The 26,101-nt window shown below is 36.6% G+C and overlaps 1 protein-coding gene across 10 annotated transcripts in view; it reads right to left on the bottom strand.

Moving 5' to 3' along the window:
• The window catches only part of ryr3 (ryanodine receptor 3), a 125,124-nt gene extending 102,287 nt beyond the window's left edge, over positions 1 to 22,837 (bottom strand). For all 10 annotated transcript variants that reach the window (XM_081602359.1, XM_081602355.1, XM_081602358.1 and 7 more), the window contains exons 1-3: positions 22,703 to 22,837; positions 4,824 to 4,943; positions 1,947 to 2,051 (exon numbers count right to left, since the gene is read on the bottom strand). In XM_081602359.1, coding sequence (XP_081458485.1) covers positions 1,947 to 2,051; positions 4,824 to 4,943; positions 22,703 to 22,750 — 273 coding nt within the window. In that variant the 5' untranslated portion in view covers positions 22,751 to 22,837. The remainder of the gene's footprint in view (positions 1 to 1,946; positions 2,052 to 4,823; positions 4,944 to 22,702) is intronic.
• Positions 22,838 to 26,101: the final 3,264 nt, after the last annotated feature.

The raw sequence follows: 26,101 nt of genomic DNA, 5'->3' as shown, positions 1-26,101 counted from the left end.
GTCATTTTTTTGTCCCGTCTTGAATATATATTAGTATACCTAATGCACATTCTAAAATCTGTGCTGAATCTTCATTTTCTGACACTTGAAATATAAATTCGTTAATGTGCGACAGCATTTTAAAGATTGTTTTTAGACAAGAATCAAGGCAGAACTTGGCCCTGATTTGAAGGACTCAAAATATCACTGACACATTCAGCAAAGGTTGTTTTTACAGAATCAGTACATTTGCACTACCACAATTTTATTTTCTCTGCCTGAAAGAGTTTATTTCTGAATGCTTTTAGTAAAATTTCCCTAACTACTGTAAAGAGGACAAAAAAACGGACGATTTAACTCATAACTTGGCCTGTGAGGAAGGAAAAACTAATTTCTGATAGATTTATTGGCAAAAGTTTTGATACCCGTTGATCTTTTTTTACAACCGCAAATTTTAATATTGACTGATACAAAGTACCACAAAAGGAAAAATATAAATGTTTTTTCAGACATTCTTATGTATAAAAAACTGAACAGTGTGGTGTGCACATTTGGCCTCCAAAAGCCCAAACTTGGCAGAGGTAACACTTGCTGCAGTTACTTTGGTGGATATTTTTTGTGGACGACTCTAATTTGTGCAAAAATAGCTAAACTTCGTTTGGAAAGGTCTGGGCTTAGACTAGGCCGCTCTAAAACATGAATATGCTGTGATCTAAACCACTCCATTGCAGCTCTGACTGTATGTTCAGGATCGTTCTCCTATTAGTCTCTTTCAGCTTCAAGCGAACTACAGATGGAAATGAGCATTTAGCTAAATCTGGTATATTGTGTACGTAGATATGAATTCTCCCATTTAAATAAAATCAAGTTTTCCATCAGAATTTCCTTGCATTTAAATTCATCCATCTTCCCACCATCTGAGTTTTTCTTCCCTCTTCTTCCTGTCAAGAAATGTATGTTGCTGGAAAATAATGTGAACTGTTAGTTTTCCTCTCTTTAGAACCACAATTCTAATTACTAATTAGGTAACGTTGGAAGGCAGTTGAAAGCGCCTCCGGGTTATTATCGGAGGGTACGCACAATACTATCACTGCGCCTGATCCACAAGAGCACAACCACATCTCCAACACATATCATGTGTAATAAAATAGACAGGAAAGCAAAGCCGAGCCGTGTGATCCAGAGGAGGAGGAGCAGGATGGGGATTCCCAGGTTCAGGTGGTGGGACAGATGTCCAGAGGAGGAGAAGGCAAAGCAACAATATTTGCTTAATTTCTCCTCTTTTGGCAAACGTTTTGACTAAATTTAACGGTTTAACCCGCAATCTTAGCACAACGCTCAGGAAGAGCGCGGCAGATGTCACTGTCGGCCAACCAGGTGACCCGTCAGCTCTTCAGTTCACAAAACCACAGGGAAAAAAGCTGTTAAATCGGCGACTCCACCAGAACCGTGTACACCACATGTGTCAAACTCGAGGCCCTTGGGCCAAATCTGGTCCACCTCAGCTTTTTATGTGGCCCTCTAGGTTCTAGACTAAACACTAAGTGTGCTTTAATATTATGTTATCAATAAAACCAATGCAGTTTTATCTGTTTACTGCCAAATTATATCAATCAATCCCTCCAGTTTTATTGAATTATTGTGGAAATTCACTCAAAATCAAAAAGGAAAATCTCAAGGTACACTCAGTGTGTCCAGCCGTACAGCTGCAGGTGCTACTGGGCAACACTGTGTTTTTATTATGGGTATTAGAGTAAATTTGGATGAAAACATGTGCACACCACACTTTTCAGAACTTTATGTAATACGGTTGGAAAACAATGCACGATTTTCCCTAAATATTTGCACCACTTTACTTTTATTTAAATTTGTGGTTGTACCAGGAGAAAATGTGGAAAGGTTAAAGGTCACTGAACGTTTTTGTGTGTATATTAGCGCTATGCATAAAGTTTGAAGATCGTACTCACCCCTTCGCTGCTCGCTCCGGTGTTAGCCAGCATCTCCTGCAGGGCGCGGACCGACAGCGACTGCTCCAGCACAAAGTTACAAATGCACATGTCTGGAGGAACATACTGCAGGACAGAGGGGCAGAAAGGCAAACGGAGGGCAAATCAAATCACACATTCATTATATGAGCAATGAAAAACGCGTCATGGCTCCAAGGTTAAGTAGTAAAGTTTTATGTTTCCTGAATTTCTTCTTATGTTACATTTGGGGACGCAGTAGGAGAATAGCAGCTTCTCACCGTTCTCCTCTGTCTGATATAAAAATGCTTGGTTAAACCTGAGACCCAATACTTTAGAGTAGAACTATTTTCGAAACACTTTTATGATTTAAAATTCAAAATTTATGTGGGTGGTATCTGATATGCACCGAGTGACCTAGATAGAAAACATCGTCTGTGAATAACAAAAACTAAAAACTGGTTAAAAGCTACTAAAATTATGATCAACAAACAGGGTTTGGTGATTTATTAAAGCATAATTATACATATATAAAATAATCATAGATTATATTGGTCAAATGCAATAACAGTTTACCAAAGTATAAATTATTTATTCTGTAAACAGAATTAATTTAAAAAGGTTTAAAATAAGCAATGCAAGCACATTTATTTACACTCTACGATTAGAAAATTGGCAGTGCTGTGTTAGGGTAAATTTGGCAGAAAACATGTGCACGCCACACTTTTCAGAACTTGTAATTCGGTTGGAAAACAATGCATTATTCTCCCTAAGCTATGCAACATTTTACATGATAGGTTAAAGTTAATTGAGTAATTGTAAATATTAAGTACAATATGAATTATTTTAGATGGCGAGAACATCATACAAAACAAAAATATTGAATTAAAAAATATCTGAATGACTAATGATTAAATAACTCAGATTTCTTACTTGCTGTCATGGAAACATCAGAACAAATGCATATTTTTGTTTTTTCTGGTTATTTGGTGCTCAATCTGCTGCACTTCCAGCAAAGTAAAAATATCTTTAAAAATATTTGGAATGCAATTTGTCAAGATTGTCAAACTCGAGGCTCGTGGGCAAAATCCGGCCCGCCGTAGCTTTGCAAATGAGAATTTTATACTTTAAAGTTAAATATTGGTAAATATTTCCCTTCTATGCAAAGTCTTCATGCAAGTCAGATTTAAAAAAAAATATATATATATATATATATATATATATATATATATATATATATATAAAATAAATGAAGTAAAATCCAGTAAACATAAATGACTCAGTAGAAGCTGGGAGCAAAAACAGATCAGAAAATCTGACAAAATGATGGGTGAGAAACTAAAAAGTAACACAGTGTAAACAATTAAACTGAACAAGCAGGACAGCCAGGAAGTGACACACGGACCAATTTACTTTCAAAATAAAACACAATAATTAAAAGAAAACTAAATCTCTGCAGAAAGTCATTTTTAACCTTTTGGGATGCAAAGTTAGACTTCAGATCCAACTTAAATCCATTAGCTTCAGCATAGTTAGTTTAATTAATTTTATCTTTGCATACTTGTATTGCAGCAAACAGCATTAAATCTGGCCAGATTGTGTATTTTGGGAATTTATGTCTTTCAAAATAACGTAAAGCAATATACTAGTAACATTTCTCTAGCAATTTCTAAGCATTTTTGTGTCCAAAAGATGCACATGTATCACAAAAAAAAAGAAAAAAGAAAAACTCAAAGGTCAAAGAATCTTCAGCTATTCTCAACGTGTTTTCAGGCTTCGAAATCAATTTACAAAATAAATTCAAAACCCACTTAGAGCTCCTTTTGTTTTGTGGTTCCTCTAAATCCTGCCGAACGTGTCGGAGTGCACACAGCTCATAAAGCGCGTGTTGGCGGCGGAGAGATTTACGATCACAAGATTATCACCCCGACATGTAAAGACGGTGTGCACAGATCCCTGCTGGACAGGAAACATGACAAATGTCCCCACAGAGGGATTGTTATGGAGCTAAATTGGTGCCATAAGGTTTGATTAAAAGAAGAAAAAAAAAGTTTGAAACTGAAAATTAGATGTGTGACCTTTTTGGGGTTTCAACGTGATTTTTAATTTTGTACTTTGTTGGTTTTGCTGTAATATTTATTTTAGTTATGGTGAAAGTTTGAAAAAAAAAAAGCAGCAATTATTGAAGAGATAGGAATGTTAATGCTAATAAAGTTCAGATAGAAACCAAGAATTTAGAAAAGTATGACAACTGCTTCATGACAACGACGTATTTGGGTCATTGTAGATAGGAGTAAACTCCAGCCAAAAAATTCAGAAATTTTGAGATTAGTTTTGAAAGTCTCATTTCTGACTTTCAAAACTTAAAAATCTGCTAGAAACAACTTGGATATTTTCAAATGAATCTCACAAATTTTCTAGAAAAAATTAGGAAATTTCTGAGTTTGAGAAGTCAAAAATGTTCAACTTTTTAAGCGATTTTCTCATTTTTTTTTCCCTCTTTCTGTGATGCCCCAGTATGCTGTCATATTTACTGAGTTGTGGCGAAGGTTTCAAAAGAAAAAAAGAGTCAATTATTGGAAAGAAAACTCCTTTGATTTGCATGATGGCATGATAACCGGAAATCTATCATTACTTTTTTCTTGCTTTAGAACAAACTTTATGGCACCAATGTAGCTCCATATTGTCTCCTGGGCTACATTTAAATACCAACTTTGTGAAACTGCATAGAAGAAAACTGACGTTCTCAGACTCTGTGTTTCAAAGTGAAACCCTACTGCTGCAATAAAACAGGATTCTCACACGTTTTCTCCTGCTTCTATTGATGACATTTCTCTATAAAATCATCTACGTTGACACAAAGCTGTGCTCCGTTCTCACCTTGGCTTCAGAGGTGGGTTCCAAGTAACACAGGCGGTTTCCGAGTCCCTCCGCGGCCAGGCAGAACTTGCGATGCTCCTTCTGGATGGTGGCCACGCTCTGGAGCACCACCTCATCGTCCTGCCAGGGAGAGACAGGAGTGTTAATGCCAATAATGTTCCAATAACGACCGAACGGAGATAAACAACATGCCTCCCTGACCGAGAAGATAGAAAAGTATGACGACGACTTCATCTTGCATTTAATGAACGACGACGGCAGCTGAGGGCCACTGTAGGTAGAAAAAATAAAAAAAGGAGGAGTACGTTTCCAGCAAAACACTCAAAGATTTTGAGATTAATCTCTGAAACTTTCTACAAAAGACTTAAACATTTCCGAGTTTCAAAACTTGAAAATTTGCTAGAAACAACTTGGATATTTTGAGATTAATCTCAGAAATTTACTAGAAAAACTTGGATGTTCTGACTTTCAAAAGTCAAAAATTTAAAACTTTTTAAACGATTTCCTTCTCCTTTCTTTCTGAATACGACAGTGAAGGTTTCAAAAAAAAAAAATCCTTCAAAATTTGAAAATGTGCTTGAAACAACTTGGAAATTTTCATATTAATCTAAAAGAAATTTCTAGAAAAACTTGGAAATTTCTGAGTTTCAAAAGTCAAAAATGTGCTAGAAATCCTGAACATTTTTATGTTAATCTCATAAACTTTCCAGTAAAGACTTAAAAATTTCAGAGTTTCAAAATTTGAAAATTTGCTAGAGAAAACTTGGAAATCTTTAGATTAATCTCGGAAATGTTCTAGAAAAAAATGGGAAATTCCTGACTTTCAAAAGTCTCATATTTTTTTCCTTCTTAAGTGATTTTCTCCTCCTTTTTTCATTCCACAATGACCTTAGTCTGCCATCGCGGTAATGGTTTCAGAAAAACCTTCAAATTCAAAAATTGGCTAGAAACAACTTGGAAATTTGGAGATTAACCTCCAAAATTTTCTTGAAAAGACCTACAAATGTCTGACTTTCAAAACCAGGAGAAATTTTCTGGTAAAGACTTGGAGATTTCCAACTTTCAAAACTTAAAGATTTGCTAGAAACAATCAGTAATTACATTCATAGCAACAAATGCACCAGTGGAAAAAACGTATATTAATCAATAACAGAATATTATTTCTAAGACCCCGAGGGGAAGAAGAAAACCTCGACTCAATCAGTCCAGCCAACAATTGAACATCTGTTTCTGTCGGGCTGCAGCGGGTCAGGCTCTACTAAGCAACCAGCACACACACTTATTGATTTTATTAATGTGTGTGTGCGTGTGTGTGTGTCTCCAGCCAACTTACATCCCACACTAATCTCAGTTAAGGGTTGCCATGGTTCCACCTTCTCCACAGCGTTATTAATTCAACAGATTTAGACAGAAACGGCGATAAATGCTCCTGAAAATGTTTAAAACAGCGGCTGAATTAGAAGTGAATGTAAAGTTAGAAATATTTTTGGTTTGATTTAGAAAATTTAAACAAGAGGGAAGTGAAAAAGTGTGCAGAACCAGTTTGTTGTTTCAGGATGCAGAAACTAACTTAACCCAGTCAGCTGAGTGACCAAAGGCTTCACACTTCATTAAAATCGAGTAAATAAATCTCTTTCTATTTGGCTGTTTGAAATTCTGGAGGCCTTATGACCCAGCAGGCTCTGGCACCGTTACTCAACAAACTATCTTTATGCCTGCATGTGAACCAGCTCCAGGGTTTTACATATAAAGACATGAGACGGGCCGTCCGACTTTTAAATAGTTTTAAAGATTTCAGAATAAAATGTCATCTGAAAACCTTCCAGCTGGTGCAGTTTTCTTCCTCACTTGTTTTGAGTTATTTGCTGTTTGCTTTTCAAATCCAACTGACAAGTTAATCGTAAATGCTATTTTCAATTCACATTTACTAAATTTGAACATAATTAACGACTGAAACATCCTGTACAGATCAGACGTAAGACTTAGATCTGGGGTGTACAAACTTTCTGTTGAATTAAAAACACTGAAAAAAAATTAAAAATTAAATAAAATGAAGCAAATTAAGTAGTCTGATTTAATTTTTTGTTTTGTTTTTGTAGAAAAGGGAAGTTACTTATAAAGTGTAAAAATAATTTTGTACATTTGCTGTGTTAAAAGACAAATTTTTACACAGTTATAATTACAGGATTTGGGTCACTTCCTCTCAAAATGGTTGCTATGGTGAGCCAAGTTCAAGAAATAAAATAAAAGTTGATTTGGGTGCAGTAACGTTTAGAGAAAATCTCTGGATAGACGAGTACTTTGTGTTGTACTTAAGAAAAATATGTGAGTAATAATTTTACCCTGATTAAAAACAAAAAAGTTAGATAAACAAATCTGTATCAGTCCTGAACTGCAGTTTGTGCCCAAAACAAAACAGAACATGATTTTAAAGTATCTATAAAATTTAAACCACTGGAGTTCAGCACAACAGTTTTAGCTCAAAGCATATTTGTGCAATATAATGGCCTAATCAAAGTCTAGATCTAAATCCAATTGGGAATCAGTGGCAAAAATTGAAGCTTAAGGTTCACAGACTCTCTTCATGAAATCTGAAACTATTTTACAAAGAATTAAGAAAATTTAAAATGCAAAACTTGAAGTGATAAAACTTTGAAGTTCTAGATCAGGGTGTTAAACGCATTTCGTTTTGGGCCAAATCCAGATCATGAAGCTCTTAAAGGGCCGGTTGTGCCAGAATGTATTGATAAAACCTGATCACAAACTGTTAAAATATCAATGAATCCTTAAAATTAAATATGATTACTGAACATCTTTTAGTCCTTGAAGGATTTTCTGATTCTTTTTGTGATTTTTTTCATTAAAAATCAAAGTGTTTGTGGTACTAATGTGGAAATATTTTCAATATTTATGACGGTAAATGCGACTTTTTATTACTCGTATGGATCCTGGACTATAATCTGACATCAATTAAAGCTGAGGCAGCTGTTTAGTACAAGTAAAAAAGTTTTTGACCATTTTTGAGAAAATTTTGAAATAAACTCCCAGTTTTTAGCTCAATTTGATGATTTTGCTTGAATTTTCTCAATAATTCTGAAGAACCTAGAGGGACTGATTGACATAATTTGGCAGAAAACAGATAAAAACTGCATTGATTTGATTGATAACATGATATTTAATCACACTTAGTGTTTAGTCTAGAATCTAGAGGGCCGCATAAAAAGCTGTGGTGGGCCAGATTTGGCCCATGCACCTCGAGTTTGACACATGTCCTAGAAAGTAATGACTGACAAACGTTTTGAATGTAAAAACCATAAATCATTTCTACTCCTCTTGACAATTTAGCTTAAATTTTTGTAGATTCCCAATCCTTTTTTTGTACATTCTTTTGTAAATTGATGTTCAACAAAACTTCTTGCATGTCTTCCACTTGTTTGCTTTCCAAACAAGATGGCAAAAAATTTTAAACCAGTATAACTCTACATTTTTTTTAAACCAGTATAACTTCACAGTGATTTATACAGAAGCCTGAAATGTTTAAACTCACCATGAGCAGAAAAACAGTTTCTGAACTATTTGATTTTCTCAACAGAAGCTGTTTGCCTCTAAATATTGGAACCGGACACGAGAGAGGCAGACAGAGTGAATCCTGGGGTTCAGTCCAGTCTTCAACCCAGAGAAACAAAATGAACACCGCCTGAGGTCAGAGGTCCCTGAGCAGCTCAAACTTCAATATCAGAAGCAGAGAAAATTGCAAGTATGAATTGTTTATTGGCACTTTTGGCATTTTCCACCTCATTAAAGCAAAGTTATGCACAACCTCTATTTGTCAGCATGTTCCTGTAAAACAGCAGCGGTTGAGACCAACTGGTTTAAAATGTTACAACTAAACCTTAAAGCTCCAACAGAAACATCAGAAACATCAACCTATATTCAAATAAATTATAAAGTGGTTACTTTTCAACCTCAACAATACTTGATAGCCAGCATTTCTATAGCTTCAGTAAACCGTCTAATCCACAGGTGTCAAACTCAAGGTCCGTGGGCCAAATCCGGCCCACTGGAGCTTTTTATGTGGCCCTCTAGATTCTAGACTAAACACTAAGTGTGATTAAATATCATGTTATCAATCAAATCAATGCAGTTTTTATCCATTTACTGAAAAATTATATCAATCAGTCCCTCCAGTTTCTTCAGAATTATTGTGGAAATTCACACAAAATCAACAAATTGAGCTAAAAATTGAAAAATGATTGCAGATTTTTCTCAAAAATTTTCAAAAACTTTCTAACTTGTACTAAACAGCTGTCCCAGCTTTAATTGATGTCAGATTATAGTCTATAATCTACACAACGAGGAATAAAAAGTCGCATTTACTGTCATAAATAAGCACAAATATTTCCAAATTGGAACCACAAACAGAGGAGCTGAGAAAATGTTCAATAATATTTAATTTTAAAGATTCACTGATATTTTAACAGTTTGTGATCAGGTTTTATCAAAACATTCTGGCACAACCGGCCCTGTCATTATCTGGAGCATTCATGATCTGGATTTGGCCCAAAACGAAAATGAGTTTGACACTCATTCAAACTCATTTGAATGAGTTTGAATGGGATAAAGTGGAAACACTTTATCCCATGTTTCTTTATCTATGGGATAAAGAAACACTGAAAACACTTTAAAATGTTCAGTTTCTCTACCTGTGTTTCCATTGGCCATTAAATTGCACAGATGTGAATTACTACATAAATTTGCTTAATGAAAACATAATTTTGAAAAACTCATGTTTTTGATCAAAAGTTTTTACGCTAGCATGAGCATTAGCATGAGTGCTAGTATGAGTGCTAGTATTTTTATGCATATCTCAGTACTAATTTCTTAATAACCAGCTTATTCACACGTGACTTCAATTGCATTTCTTATTTAACGGAAACAGCAATTGTGAAATTGTGTTTTTTCAACATCAGCAGAATATCGACAAAGTTTTGGGAACATTTATAACATAAACTTCAAGCAGAAGTGTTCAGTCTGACTCCAAACTCTCTACTTCGACTTAAACTCCCGGGTTTGGATGCTAACTTCAGACTTGTAAACTAGAAACTTTTTAAATTGTGTTTATAAGTTTAGACCGAACGCTGTCTAGACGGAAGGAGGATGAGTGAGCAGAAATGGCCGACGTAGTTGCCAATAAATAGAATCATATTTGACAGATTTTTCACGGGTCTTATCACCAATAAAAAAAAGGTTCGGGTTCTAATGAAGCGGCCATGTGTGGCTGACATTTTGAGACAGTTTCTGCCTGTGCACTCCTGACTTGGTCCCCAGCCAGAGAATCTGTAGACGTTGAGGCACAGTGATCTTTGGACAGCAGAGTGACCATCTGCTAGACAGCTAGACAGATAAGAAGCAGCTTCATTACTATGTATAGGGCTCTGGTAGGAGGAGGTAAGTGAGGGCTGGGTGGATGTGTGCAGAGGGGGGAACTTGACCCTGGCCTCTCCCTCCCGTCTCCAACATGTCTGCACCAATATCAGTGTTATAACATGGCGAGAACAGGAAAATATGCTGGTTTCTTTCGCAACCGTTTGGTTTCTCTTGCCGCTTTTGGGAGGGTTGACCCTCCAGAAGAAACCACGAGTATTTCTCATCCCGTTTGTTCTTCCCGTTCAGTGTTTTTGCTAGATAACCGGCGTGTGTGTGACAGCAGCAGGTGTGTGTGTGTGTGTGTGTGAGACCTGATGCATCCACCGAACGAAACCCGAGATCTCTCCCGATGCTCCTGCATGCCAAATAAACTCCTACAATTCACCCGCCGCTGCCACCAATGTGAACTTGAGAAAAGTTGAATCTGTTGCTGCTATTTTGACGCACTTGCTTCTCGATATACTTGAGAGGGCAACGCTTGTTAAGTTTTTTTGAAGGGGGTAAAAAAAGGACAGAAGACGGCTTGAAATCCAAATTAATTAGAGGAATTCCAGAAAATCTGTCTCCTTGTTCACACCGTCTTCGAGTGTAATCTGTTTAAACTGGTCTGGCTTGACCGGAGTCGTGTTCCTCATAAATGTCAGGCGGGGTGCTAAGTATACGGCCTGAGCTGGGTGTTTTTAGTGAAGCTTTGCTAACAACATTTAGAGAGAAGCAGATACTGTGTAGATGTGTGAAAACAGGAGCCTGATACTCTGCATCAGAGCCGCAAATTTAGTTATAGAAAGGACTTTTTCTGCTTGAGGAGAGAAATCAACTTAGGTTGGAAAAAATAAGTATACTAATTAAACTTTTAAAAAAATAACACGTTAATGTTATGTTATTGTTAACCCTGTAAGGTCTGGGGTCTAATTTTGAATTTATTCTTATATTTTCACTTTAAAAACTATTTACCTTGCCTTTTTGGTGTTGTTATTTTCAGCACAACCTCAGCTTTGTGATTTTACAGTGTTTGTTTCATTTTGACAAAATGCATTTTCACAGTGGACCAAAAAACTCATAAAAAAACCCAAACGAAAATCAACTTCGGTTGGAAGACATTAATATTTAAACAAATTAAGCTTTAAAAAATGACACTTTAATGCTACATTATTGTTAAATTGACGTTTTGAGTTCAAACTCAGTCAGACTGAATGGAGAGAATCTCTGAACATCAGTTTCCAGAGTGTCAATTGGATTAGGGATTTGACTAGGCCGCTCTAAAACATGGATATCTTGTAATCTGTGTCTGCAAGTTTTAAAATCCCAAAAGTCACTTTTGCTTTCAGTTCAGCAAACTAAAACTTAAAAAAAAATAAAACAAGCAACTTATATATTTCTACAGTAGGAAATTATTGTTGTTCAACAAGAAAAAATTCTATTATAAAATACTTTTATGCACTTTTACTCTCATTCTGTTTTGTGAATTTAATCCAATTAAGCCAGAAAATACTAAAAAACTGCTACAACCTGGATTTGTTTTGTATTTTTATCTAAAAATATTAAATGGTTCCTTGTTATTCTATTCAAAAAGCCACTTGCAGCTCTGCAGCTGCAGGCTGCAGACCCTGAAAATAAATCATTCAGTCTGTCTTCTTGAAGGTTTTCTGCAGGTCACAATAGTACTGAACATTTCTGACTGCAAGTTAAAGGAATGTGAAAACATTTGTAGCTTTTAAAAAGTCAAACTGTCACAAAAGACTAAACATACAGCTCTGGAAAAAATTAAAGAGACCACTTTACTTTTTATAGGTTTATATCTGAGTGAAATAAGAATTGTTCTTTTATTCTATGAACTACTAACATGTCTCTGAAATTACAAGCAGAAATTTTGTTTTTATTTGCAGAAAATGAGAAATGGTTAAAGATTTGTCCTTTTCTTTTGTCCTATCACCTGTTTGTTACAACACATCTGTATTCCCTGACAGTTCCCTGCAGTGGCTAATAAAGTATTCTCTCAGTAAAAGGCTCAGAGAAAACGCTAACTTGTCATTCCTAGCAGAATAATGTTGGTTCCAATCGGCAGAGCCGCCATCGTGTGGCGTGCTTCAGTCTGCTGCTTTAAAACATCTATAAATGGAGGAAAGTGAAGAAAATCAGGCCACAAAAACCGAGTTCACTGGTGTGAAAATGTTATAAGAAACTCTATCAAGTTAGTAAAAATAAAACTACAACAGAAAATGCAATTATCTGAAAATTATTTCAAAAAGGAACAAAGTCTGATTTTTTTTTACTGCAAGGTTTAGATTTTTTAAACACAAAGTCAATTCTCTCTATTTTTTGCTAAGTTGTGTAAAATGTTTTTCCCTGCACTGCAAAAAGATCAGCACTTATTGACAAAGTATCGAGCCGCTCTGACCAAAATGGCCTAAATCAATCCACAAAAACCCAAACCCGACCGCAGTGAAAAGCAAACTTCATCATCTTTGAGAAAATCCAACAAGTTATCACAGTAAAAAAACAAACAAAAAACCAGAAATAAATCCCCACAAGTCTTTACAGAGTTTACAAAGCAGATAAATGATTTCAAAACAAATTTTCCCACAAAAATGGGCTTTGTGGAGTCTCTCTAGGTGAGTAAGAATCAGCAGAGCACAATAGTTCTTTACAGAAAATACTTTCTATATATGCATTATATTATTGGCAATACAAACAAAAAAAAAGTTTTTTACTTTAAAAAAAGTACAAAAACTCACTTTATCTTTTTTTTCTAAACACTTTCTGCTCCAGGATTGAGAAACAATTAAAACATAATTTAGATAACAGATAGCATTATTTAATCTGCCTTTTCAAATGTTCCTCCAACATGCTTCACCCACAATATTTTTGCTTCAGCTGCAAAATCCCTGCTCAGTAGATTGAAAGCCAATATTTTCCCATTATAATTTTAGAGTTAAATTATATGTTGAAAATTAGCAACTGTAAACAAATTTCTCATCATAGATAGTTTTTTACATCAGTGCAGCAGAGTTTTATATCATTTTTATATCATCACATTTTCATGCAGTAAGCCAACAGAGCCACTTTTCTCTGCTCATCTCTCATACCTTGGGCAGCTAATGGATGGATGCATCTAATAATGCGGCCAGCGTCGTCCTTTATGCACAAACATAAGCATAAAATATTTGTGTAGGTGTATGTATAAGTACAAGTGCATAAATGCATAGGTCAAGATGAATAATGCATCACACATTAGGCTACATGTTAGAAAACATAAATTATATTCCGCTGCCAGGCTGCCTCCTGTGTGGCGTCCGCCTAGCAAATTGGATTTTCTGGGCTTACTTTGCATGCATATTGCCTCTAAATAATGAAAGTCTCCACGCATGCAGGAGCAACTCATCCAGATAACCAGAAAGAAACAATTGAGCGAGTTTCTGTTTCACCGTTCATCACCGAAGGCAGCAGAAATGCTGCGTGAAGCGACTCGACGAGTTGTTTATGTCTGAGAGGCGAAAAAGAGCCGAGATCAGGAGAAGTTAAGACATCGACCGGCGTAAAGCCAAGCAGCTAACCGCTAGCGCTGTTTGTGTTTCAGACTTTATGTGCTGCACAATTACCTCCTCAGGAAATACATCACTTTGTAAGCAGGTGTCAAACTCGAGGCCCGTGGGCCAAATCCGTCCCGCCGCAGATTTTTATGTGGCCCTCTAGATTCTAGACTAAATACTAAGTGTGACTCAGACACAATGACAAATTTTGCAGGTCAATAAACTGTTCCTGCAGTTATTGCGATAAACGATAATATTGTTGTTTTGAGACCATTTTTAAATAATATAATGGCAAAATAATAATTCAAGAGCAAACATTTAACACTGGAACTGGAAGACATTTAAAATATCCAAAATAAATAAACAAAACAACAAATAAAATTAATCCTAAAGTCTTTGTAAACAAAATTGTCCTTCAAAATAAGGGTTGGTTGAGACCAAAACACCAAACAGAAGATTTTTATCCTCCAGTTTTTGGTACAGAGAAAAGGAGATAAACGATGAATCATGCCAATGGAAATTATAGTTTGTTTTAATTTATCACGCAATCAAGTGATTTATTAATTATTGTGACAGGCCTAATTGTGATCTTAAGTGATCTTAAATATAATGTTATCAATCAAATGAATGCAGTTTTTATCTGTTTGCTGCCAAACAGATAAAATCAGTCCCTCCAGTTTCTAGAGAAATTCACACAAAATCAACAAATTTCTCAAAAATTGTCAAAAACTTTCTTACTTGTACTAAACAGCTGCTTCAGCCTTAATTGATGTCAGATTATAGTCCAGGATCTATACAGCGAGTTATAAAAAGTCACATTTACCATCATAAATAAGCGCAAATATCGCAAATATTTCCAAATTAGAACCACAACATTTTTATTTCAAAAATCACAAAATCCTGGAAGGACTGGAAAGATGTTCAATAATATTATTCATTGATATTTTATCAGTGTGAACAGGTTTTATCAATACATTCTGGCACAACCAGCCCTTTAAGAGCTTCATGATCTGGATTTGGCCCAAAAAATGTTTGCTAATGATTTGTGGGTTTATCCAGGAGAACAACATGTCTCATCTAGATTACAGCTGGATACTCACATCTAACAGAAAGTACTTTGTTCAAAGTCACATTGTGCCTTTTGAAATTCCAAAAAGACTAAAGGGATGTAATGTTTCATGAAGTGAAACATTATATTTATCCCTCAGCATATTCTGTAGCAGCTAAGTCAGAGCATCTGAAAAACTGAGCTGAGTTACTCTCTCCCACACTTCACCACAACTTAAAGTATCCTTCCTGTACTATTTTGTGTGTTGTTGTATGTATTATTTACTAGCAGTCAGTATCTTACTAACAAAAAGAAACAGTCTGTGTTAATTTATGGTTTGGAGAATAAAAGGGAAATACTCATGTGAGTGAAACTAACTTTAATTCCATCTGAAATAGTAATTTACTGATCCGAATTTAGGTGTTGTCTGCCTCAAATTGTTTTTAAATGATTTATATTGGAGTCAAAGCTAACCTGGTCAGCCATTTTGCAAAAATCCCTGCTGTTTTCAAGTGCATGGCTGGCAAAGCTGATGTATTATGTCGTCAATCTTACAAATATGTGTTTGTAGCAAGCAGCTAACATCCCAGTATAGATGCTCAGAGCTGAAACTGGAATCAGTAAATATTTCTGCAAGGTCAGAAACAGGAAAATAACTTGCTTTTATTTTTGTTCACTCTGTGCAAAACCGCAATGAAACAACACATGCGACCCAAATTATCAATAAGTCGTATAAAAACAAAGAGGAAACATGATAACATTAACCTAGCATTTTTGGATATTTGAGCTACATGAAAACATAATTACCAGGAGCCAGAGATGAAATTAGTGTAGCTGTATGTGTTGAATAGAGGTTAAAACAGCTTTCTTAACCAAATTAGCCCATTTTGAAGCAGCGAATTGAGACTATTGCCCAAAAACTCAACATGTGACAAAATATTTAAACTGAAACACGAATGCAGCATCTGCTAACTCATGAGTGGATGTCAGCAGTACTACAGGGCTTCTGGTTTTTAAACATGCAGGTAGCATACTGACTGTTCATCACTACTCCACACAGCCCCACTTTGAGCCAATGAAACAATTCAAAAGTAGGAAGGAAAAATAAAGACAAATAAAAATCAATTCAGCTCCAATTCAGCTCTCTCGGGATCCTGTAAAATTATTTTCAGAAGATTATGCAAATGTATGAAAAACTAACAACTCAAAGTTTGAAAATAAAAAAAAAACTGATCAATAACGACAACCAACCAACAGAAACCAGCATTTATTTTACTCTCTATTGATTACTGAAGGAAGCCCAGCCACTGACTTTGTTACCTGCTACATTTATATTTAATAACTGTAAAAATACAAAGAGTTTACAGTTAATAATTCAAACAGTGTATCATAGTGGAAGCGCTAAGCATGTCATAAAAGGTCATGTTATCACCAATTAGCTCTTCCTGCAGCATTTAAATGGAAACTGAACAGAGAAAAATGTCGTCACACCTCCTTCATGTTTTATAGGTGGGGAGTTATGTAACCGAAATCCAAATATCCCATGATGCAAACTTAAGTCACCCCTTTTCCAGCGGGGAAATGCTAAGCTAACGCAACTCCATCCAGTCCTGCATAATTTAAACGACCAATTAATGGGATCTCCCCCATTACACTTCTGACATTTCATTTACAAATTAAATTAAAAGTCGTTGCGTTGAACCCAGCTGGAGTTAAATCATGTGTTTCTGTGACTGATGGCGCCGGCGGTCGCCTCCCTGTCCTTCACTCCAAATGACTGAGAGCACACACTGGTCCTCCGCCAGCCTGGCCTGCTAAATCAATACAGAGGAAATCCTTCACATTTCATTTGGGTCCAGCTGGGAGAGCTTCACCTGATGGTTTAGGACACATCCACAAGAGAGGCAAACTTTGCAAGGACATCAGCGAGTGACACGGAGGGAATGCAGCGTACTGGAATAATGATGCAGTGACTCACACAGGATGTTTCCTTTTTTTCTTTCTAAAAAGTTGGCTGTCCATTCAAGAGTCTTTCTTATATCTAAGAGTGTCTTTCCACACTTCCAGATAAAATAATCTGTCAATATTCTATAAGTTAGTAATAATTTCTAACGTTTATTACACAACAGGGGTGTCAAACTAATTTTGTTTTGGGCCAAATCCAGATCATGAATGCTCTTAAAGGGCCAGTTGTGCCAGAATGTATTGATAAAACCTGATCAGATATTGTTAAAATATCAGTGAATCCTTAAATAGTATTGAACATTTTTCCAGTCCCTCCAGAATTTTGTGATTCTTTTTGTGATTTTTGTTTGCACTAAAAATCAAAGTGTTTGTGGTTCTAATCTGAAAATATTTGCGCTTATTTATGACGATAAATGTGACTTTTTATTACTCGCTGTATAGATCATGGACTATAATCTGACTTCAATTAAAGCTGAGGCAGCTGTTTAGTACAAGTAAGAAAGTTTTTGACAAATTTTGAGAAAAATCTGAAATAAACTCAGTTTTTAAGCTTAATTTGTTGATTTTGTATGAATTTCCATGATCATTTTCAAGAAACTGGAGGGACTGATTGATATAATTTGGCAGTAAACAGATAGAAACTGCATTGATTTGATTGATAACATAATATTTAAGCACAGTTAGTGTTTAGTCTAGAATCTAGAGGCCACATAAAAAGCTACAGTGGGCCGGATTTGGCCCACGGGCCTTGAGTTTGACTCATTTGTTATACAATATATTTTCCTTTTAAAAAGTGATCAGAAGCTTTTTATATGACTGTCCCTCTTTGCAACTCTTAATATTTATCAATCTTTATAACTCAGAAAAACGCCACAGGAATATAGTTACTTGCATAAATGTATCCATATCTGCCACGGTTGCTAGGTGACAGCTGGTCTTGGCTGGCGTTGCTAGGTAACGGTGCAAGTGGAACTTGTACTTTTTCATCAATAAAAAGGAATAACTGACTAAAAACAAGCTCCTATTTCTTGCTGAAAAGTTATTTTTTAGTTAGTTTTGTCTTATTTACAGTAAACAGAACAAATACTTGGTTAAATGCTGTGTTTTTGCAGTGCAGATGCCAGTCATTTACATATGAACTGGTTGTTCATGAGGGAAAAAATTACTATTTTTCTGACCTTTGAACCTTAACTGGAACAATTTGCATGAATCAGATGAATTTAAATGAGACATTTTTAGCTACAAACATCCCAAATTTCTGTGTGGCATAAAGTAGAAAAAACTCCAAATGCTTATTGATAAACATGGTAGAGGATCTGTGATGCTGTGGGTTTGGTCTCCTATTGACACCTTGTTGGAATGCAAAGCATTTCTAGGAAATTATGCCATGAACTGGATTATTAAACGATTTTTGAAGCAGATAATGATTAAAAACACTGCACTATAATTTAAGCAAGTTAAGTTATAATCCAACTAATTTTGATTTATTTTGTTTATTTCTTGTCCCATAAATCATGAAGAATAAAATAAATAATCAGTCAAAGTCAGTTTTACTTCTTTATTTCTCTCAACATTTCAAGCTTTTAAAGAAATGCAGTGAGTTTAACGTGGATAAGTCAAAGGGTGAAAGGGTTAGGGTTCATTTTCCTACGATGAATTTCATTGTAAGGAGCATTTTATAAGTTGAAAAGCACTTAAACCTGCCTACAGCTATCACTTTTAATTTAAAATCCCCCAAACATCTGTCAACTTTTTAACCCTGTCTATTACCAGACACACTAAGCTCCAGAAAATTTCGTATATTACTCAGTGGTTACGTTTAAATGCTACTTCATCCCCATAAAAATGGTGTTTAAGTGTTTCGAGTCTTGTGCTGGCATTGCTAAAGCAGCTCCCCTTGGTGTGGTTTAGTGCCAGGCCAGCAGAGCTGTATGTGCTTGGGAAGCATCGTCTTAAAAAAGGCTAAATTTAAACCCCAAGAGTCTCCGGCTTGGTATGCACAAGGCTTCCAGAACAACATAAACTCCAAATAAGCCCAGCAGAGAAGCTGCTGCCGCCGCCTTACGAGCGTCAATCACCTGCGTTTGAGAAAAGGTGCAACTCACCTGCCCTGCTGCAGGCAAAAAGGACTTTCAGTCGACTTATGTATTGTTACAAAATAAACCTAGAAATAAACTCAACTTGGCTGAGTAGGAGAACATGAGTCAGGTTTTTCTGGCGTGTGACTTTTGCAGAATACAAAAAAGATGATAAATATTTCACTAGTTGAAATGTATTTTTATATTTTTTCTCAACTGTTTTCTCCAGTCAGTTTAATTATCTTGATGCCAAAAGCGTCAGGAATTAAACTGTGTTACGTTTGAACTTTTAAATCTTCCAAAAAGAAACAAGCCTGTGACTAAACGGGTTTAGATTAGAAGGCGAAGAAAGTTATGTGTGTTTGTTCTTCTTGTGGTTGGCGGTATTAGTGAAAAGAAGAGCTGTGGCATGACCCAACGTAGACGTTTGGGTTTCAGTCTGGATCTGGATCAGCATCTGAACCAGTTCAAACACACACTCTATTCTCGTCTTTGGTTATTTATTGTTGTCGACGATAAAAGATGGATTCTCATAGAGTTCTGATAAACATCTCAGATGATGAATTAAGCAGCTTTGGCTTGGCATCAGTTTTTTTAGAAATTTACTGTCAGAAAAAAAACTAAATATTTGCAAATCCAACCTTGTTTTTAACTAGTAAAACCGAGTGAAATCGTCTCTCCAGCTGAAAACAAAACAACTGCGACTTGGTTTCTAGAGCATTCTTCTTTCAGGGCTTCCTGTAAAATCCCATTTCTCCCAGCTCTAAGAAGCTCAGGGAAAGACCGCCCTCCCCCTCTGACTCCGCCGCTCTCAAAGCGCTGTTGTCATCAGATAAGCAGGATGCCAGTGTGACAGTAGAATCTGAGAGGCGTGGGTCAGCATATCACTGGCATCACAAATAGTAGGAGCTGTTAAGAACAAGGTCCCAATCTGCTTCCGACAGCTCAGCCCGGCCTTCAGGCTGCTTACAGCACGTGTCAAACTCGAGGCGCGTGGGCCAAATCCAGCCAGCCACAGCTTTTTATGTGGCCCTCTAGATTCCAGACTAAACATTAAGTGATCTTAAATATTATGCTATCAATCAAATCAATGCAGTTTTTATCTCTTTACTGCCAAATTGTATCAATCAGTCTCTCCAGTTTCTTGAGAATTATCGTGGAATCAACAAATCCCCGCACTTTTTAGCACTAATACATAATTGGGAATTTAGTGCAGATTTTTCTCAAAAATTGTCAAAAACTTTTGGTAACACTTTATTTGAAGGGGTGTGCAAAAAGCTAACGTGACACTGTCATAAGCATGACATAACACCAGTTATGAACATGAATCAGTCTTCATGAATGTTTATGACTGTTGTCGTAAACATTCGGTAAATAAAGACCATTTTAATGCAATAAGCAGCTAGCCGGTAGACTACAGCTCTCTACCGTATATATTGCGTATTCCTATTTGCAAGTCACACAAATGAAGCATGTGTTGCTGTTCAGGATGCAACCCCAAATGTATGGAGCCAATGGAGGCACAAATGGCAACACCTCAAACAGTTTTTGATTAAATAATATTAATTTTGGTTATTAGATTTGAAAGAAAAAGGGGGAAGCTTGTAAACCTGAGAGCACCATCTGAACAGTGAAGTACAAAAAATAATGATATGTGCAAATACTGAAGCAACATCTCGAGATGTTATCTAGGATTCAGTTTCAAGAAGGAATCGACCAAAATTCCCACAAACTATTCCAAGAACTACGACTTGGTGCAACCCAAGTCATCCAGTTAAATGGTCGTTCTATAAAATGCTAAGGAAATGTATGTCCAGTTCTGAATTTAAAGAGTTAAAAACATTCAACAAAACAAAAAATATCTCTCTCATTATTTATGTAAATAACCCCAAAAACATTATTTTTTTGGTTTGATTTAACTTCAGATCATCTCTGAAATCTGATTCACTTCTCAAAGTCTGTGTGGAAATAAATTAACTGAATGAATCAGAAATAAAGAAAGAGGGTCAACTACCCCACCACAGAGAGCCACTGCTAGCATTTAGCATGCAGACCTGAGTGAATTTTCATCAGCGCAGACAAAGCATCTGCATAGCATAGCATATATGTTGAACTTATATACATTTCGTAACAGTAGCACCTCTATATGAGCAAATATGAGTTGCAGTGCTCATATAACAGAATATAAATAAGTAATGTCACCCTGGCTTAGTTACAAATCACATCATGTTATTGGTTTAAATCTGAATATCTTAACGCTTCATGGCATCACAAAAACAATCCAGTAAAATATCAGAATTTTACCGTTTCTAATCACCAATTTGATGATTGGTTGTTTCAATCTGGTGTTCACCAGGCAGGTCCAATGTTTGACGCCACTACACTGAATATCTAAAAACAAATCTAAAACATTCAAAACAAAAACTATCAATGCCTTCAAATCCTATTTCCAAGCAACTGATACACTTCAGCAAAGGTAAATCAACCCGCTTGAAAGACAAGGAACATCAAGAAAATTGGTACAACTGCAAAAGAGCACAGAAAAACAGAGTTGAAAAAGGAAGTAAAACTTATTTTCTGATCTGTAGGTTCAAGCAGCATCGCAAAAACAAACCACAAATTCTGGGGAAATGCCTCAACAACTGATATGACCAAGATACTTTCCAATCATATTGCTCCTTTCACAGTAACAATCAGTGTGTGACTAAGGTAGTTAGCATCTTAGCTAGTGCAGAAAGAAAATTAAGTTAATTATTTTACTTCATGGTAACATTTTGGTAACAGCAACCGTTTATCTAAGCTGAGTTTTATTTCCCACTGTGACCAAAAATGCTTTAAAATTTGCCATTTTTATGACTTGCGTGCAAAACAAAGTCTCCAAATTCTTAAAAATTCATGTATTTTTAGGTATGAAAAAAAATCAATGACTTTTATTTTCAAATTGAACAGTTTAGGAAAAAATTAGCTACAACTACCTAGATTTGTATGGCTGTTCAATTAATCGTTTTTGTCACTTTGGGTGTTTCAGATGCTTGTAATTAATACAGTTTTATAGAAGTAGCTTCAATGAAGCTCAACTTAAATATCTAGATAGTGTGAGCATTTGTACTGCATCGTTTTAATAAACCAAAAAGCTAACTAGTGCACACTTTGGATCTGAAATATTAAAATTGGACTAAATGCACATTATTTCCAACTAAATATCAAGACCATCTGCTGACTCCGGACAACGTCGCTCTTCATGCAGCACCAAAATAATAACGTTTTATGAAGCAAGCGAGATGAGCCACTATATCTGTTCCCACCACACCAACACACAAGCTGTCATATCGTTTGCAATGCCGCACAGAGAGAGGGACACTGTAATCAATCTGCGCCAAACAACTAAAATAGTCACCGCGGAGGGCGGTTTGCGTGAAAGGACAACTTAGGTCTGAAACTCTTCTGCCCGAGGAGGTGAATGCGCCCATAAAAAGTCAAAGCAGCGGGGATAAACCTGACGTGCTACTCGATCCACCTGGTCGTGGATTTTAACGCGATCAGGTTGATTATTTCGCCCTTGCACCTGCGGACTGGATCGTCCCCTCAGCCTGAGCGCTGCCGACAGGTGCGCCGTGGCCGCGGGGGCGCAGCGTGCAACCTGCGGCAACTTCCACACTCATCAATTGTGCAGACGCACCAGCGACACTGACGATGCAAAGCAAGAACTTCCGCAGAAATACACTTTGGATGATTTGTAGTGTTGATGGGACTCGGAAACGATTCAGTCTGCTTGAAACGATGAAATATTAATTATTTCTCTCTCTCTCTTTTTATTATTATTTTACTTACAGTTCTCAAGAACTGGATCTCATCCTCCCCTTCTCCGCCCTCAGCCATGGCTGTGAAGGAGCCTCCTCAGACTCTGGAAGCCACCGCTGACTGCCGGCAGAAACGCAAGCTGAGCCTTTCAAGCCGATATTAGCATAGAGCTCATCCACAGCCATATAGGGCAGCCCGAGCGAGCCCCCCGCCCCTCCTCTCCTTTTACAACCCCTCACTCCTCCACGAACCTTGTACCCCCTCCTCTTCGTCGCTGCACCCAGCAGCAGTGCGGAGCAGTGAGCGGCGTGAGCCGGGGAAGCAGGGGACGAGTTACAGAGGGAGGGTGATGCTGCTGCTGGAGCTGATGATGGTTGCTGTGATTAAATGTTTGCAGCTTTTTTATCAAACCATGACGCATTCTGTTGAGTGGCAGCAGCGGGTGAAGTTATGAATGGAGGGTTTGCAGGGAAACGCGTTAACAGGTGCTTCCTAATGAATTAGAACATAATTAAAAAGGTTTATATCAGTAATTTTATTGTAAATATGCGCTAAACTTTGTCAATATTCCTGCTAATGTTTCCATTAAATAAGAGTCGCGATTAAAATCTGGCGTGATTGAGTTTGTTCACGCGATAGGTCATTAAAAACACATCCTCCTACCACTTCCTGTCGTCTTGTTCGTCGCTTCCGCCAGTAGCAACATCCGGCTGTTGATCATATTTTGATATTTCGAAATGTACTTACAGGAGCAGTTTTACTTTTACATTAGTAATATTTTTATAAAGTATTGCCACTCTTGAATAGAAAAAAAATGACATACAGTCACACCTACAGTTTATGTTGAAGTGAGACTTCCTGTTTGTTCACAAGCTCTGTTTTTCTAATATTTTCTACCGGCTGAGCCTGCTGTACCATTTGGCACCGGAAGTACTTCACCTGGTTCTATTTGCCTTAGTTTCATAGTTTTTTATGATTTGTAAAAGAGTTGCCTGAATCTGTTATTTTTCTTTTCATTTTGTCTTTAAAATACCAGAATTCCATCGTAGCTTTACATTTTCTGTCTGTCTGATTACATCAGATACTTTTTTTTACTTTTACTTGAGTCATTTATTTAAGGAGTACTAGTCTTAATAGAGTACAACTTTTGAGAACTCTACTTTCTTCTGATTAGCCTAAACACTCATGAGAATGACTGGTTATCTGGTTGTCCAGCAGAAAGTCACTGATAGCATCTAGAGCAGCGGTTCTTCACGTGGGCGGTACCGCCCCCCAGGGGGCGTTCAGAGGACGGCAGGGGGCGCTGGCGGACATTTTTACAAAAGGGGGGCGCTGGGATGCCTTTGGGGGGCGTTTGGTCGAAGGTAAACTTTACACCTTAAATGCACAACAATGCCAGTTTAGACTTTGAGCAACTTGGTAAAACTGTATTGTGTAACATTAAACCATGCTTGGCTGCAACTGTATCGATGGCAGCTCTTCTTCTATTCAGCGTTTGTAGCTTCTGTTAGCTTCTTGGCGCAGCTCCGTTCTCCTGCTGGTAGCTAAAATCACGATACCCTCACTGAGTATCCCTCTGAAAAATGAATCCATTTAAATAAAGAAATAAATAAATCCCTCCATGGGTGATGCCACGATAGAGAGCGTTCATTTTATAGCGTTAACACCGGAGCTGTAAGTGGTCCGGTATGAAACGGGGGTGATAGAACAACACAGCACTTTTAAATTTCAATAATCAGAATGCAGAAATTGTTACCGTTGTTTTAAAAGGTTTATGTCAGTCTGCCTTTTCCCCATCGATATGCTTCCCGACCGTCCTGCACCTTAGGGGCTTAAAAAAAAAAAAAGACGAGCACATTGCGCAAAACTCTGAGACAGGAGAAGCGAGATATAAAACGGAGCGACGGACTAGATGTGAATTATGGCATAAAAACAGAGAATCCGACGCTGAACAGTGAAAAATCAACACATGATGTGAAAAACTTGACGATTAGGCGGCGCAGCAGGTGATGAGTGAATATTATTGTCTTATAATGGATAAATGATCAAATAAATGTAGCAACAGGAAAGAAACTAAAGTGGACATGGCAATAAACCAAGAGAGGATAAAACTAATCAAATGAAACCAAATGGAAATGAATGAAGAACAAAATGCAAGAATAAACTAAGAAGCTAAAGTAAATACAGAGGAATAAACTGGTATGGAAAGATCTTTCGAGCAATAATTAATACAGAGGAATGTATGGCAAGAATAAACAGACACTATTTCCAGATAAAAGGTAAAATAATATTATTGAAGTGCCATGGGTTTGTTGAAACCACATCTAGTACTGAGAATAAATATATCTTACAGACCATAACAGTAAAGAACTGATCACTTATTTATGTTTTTAATTAGATTTGATATATTTATTTCTTCAATATTATTTTTTATATCAGTGTTAATGTCATGAGGCTGATGACTCGACGACACTTTCAATTTGACTCATTAGGATTTGATTAATAACCAGATTTGTTCTTTGTAATTTCTGTCCAGTAAAACTATTAATCTATAAATCAATAGACATGTCTATATAAAGATATAATCCATGTTTCTGTCTCATATTTGTATGGCATTAAAATGATCTGGAACTTTTGTTTTTCCACTGAAAGTTCTGGTTTGAACAATAAATGCCATATGGGTGAATGATACTCTGATGTCCCATTCTCCTGAAGGCAGCACAGAGCTGCACCACCAGAAACTGACAAACACTGAAGAGAAGAAGAGCTATAATTAATGTAGTTACAGTTCTATCCATGTTTTAATGTTGCAGAGCTCAGTCGTTTTGCAAATAGTTCAAAGTTTAAACTGGCATGTTGTACATCTTTTATCTGGTCATTTTGTGTAATATTTAACAACTAGAAAATGACACAAAATGAGAATATTTTTTTCACTCTGGCTGCTGTTAGGCCTACCAAGTTTAACTTGAATGTTTGTTGCATTTTTCATAGACGCCTGTGAAAATAATTTCTATTCCCATGACTTTTTTGTTCTCTGGGAAATTATTTTTGATGATAAATACAGAAACAAGCATAAAAATCAAAACATCTAAAATAGTGATAGTAATATTAATAATAAAATAATGGTCAGTGCAAAGTAGCCTGCAAATTCTTTGGTGGGGGGCGGTGAGGGACCTGGATAAAGGCTGGTGGGGGCGGTGAGGGACCTGGATAAAGGCTGGTGGGGGCGGTGAGGGACCTGGATAAAGGCTGGTGGGGGCGGTGAGGGACCTGGATAAAGGCTAGGGGGGTGCTGGCCCAAAAAAGGTTGAGAAACACTGATCTAGAGGAAGAATAAACCCCTAAAAGTTGGACTTTTAGAGAATGCCATTACATTCATTGAATGTTAAGTGAAAGGAAAAAGGCACAGATAGCAATACTGTTGGTCCA

Source organism: Poecilia reticulata, chromosome 21 (genome assembly GCF_904066995.2).
Source record: "Poecilia reticulata chromosome 21, P_reticulata-male-v2, whole genome shotgun sequence".
Taxonomy (NCBI): Eukaryota; Metazoa; Chordata; class Actinopteri; order Cyprinodontiformes; family Poeciliidae; genus Poecilia; species Poecilia reticulata.
The sequence above is the reverse complement of the archived record's forward strand: the minus strand, read 5'-3'. Positions and strand labels throughout refer to the sequence as shown.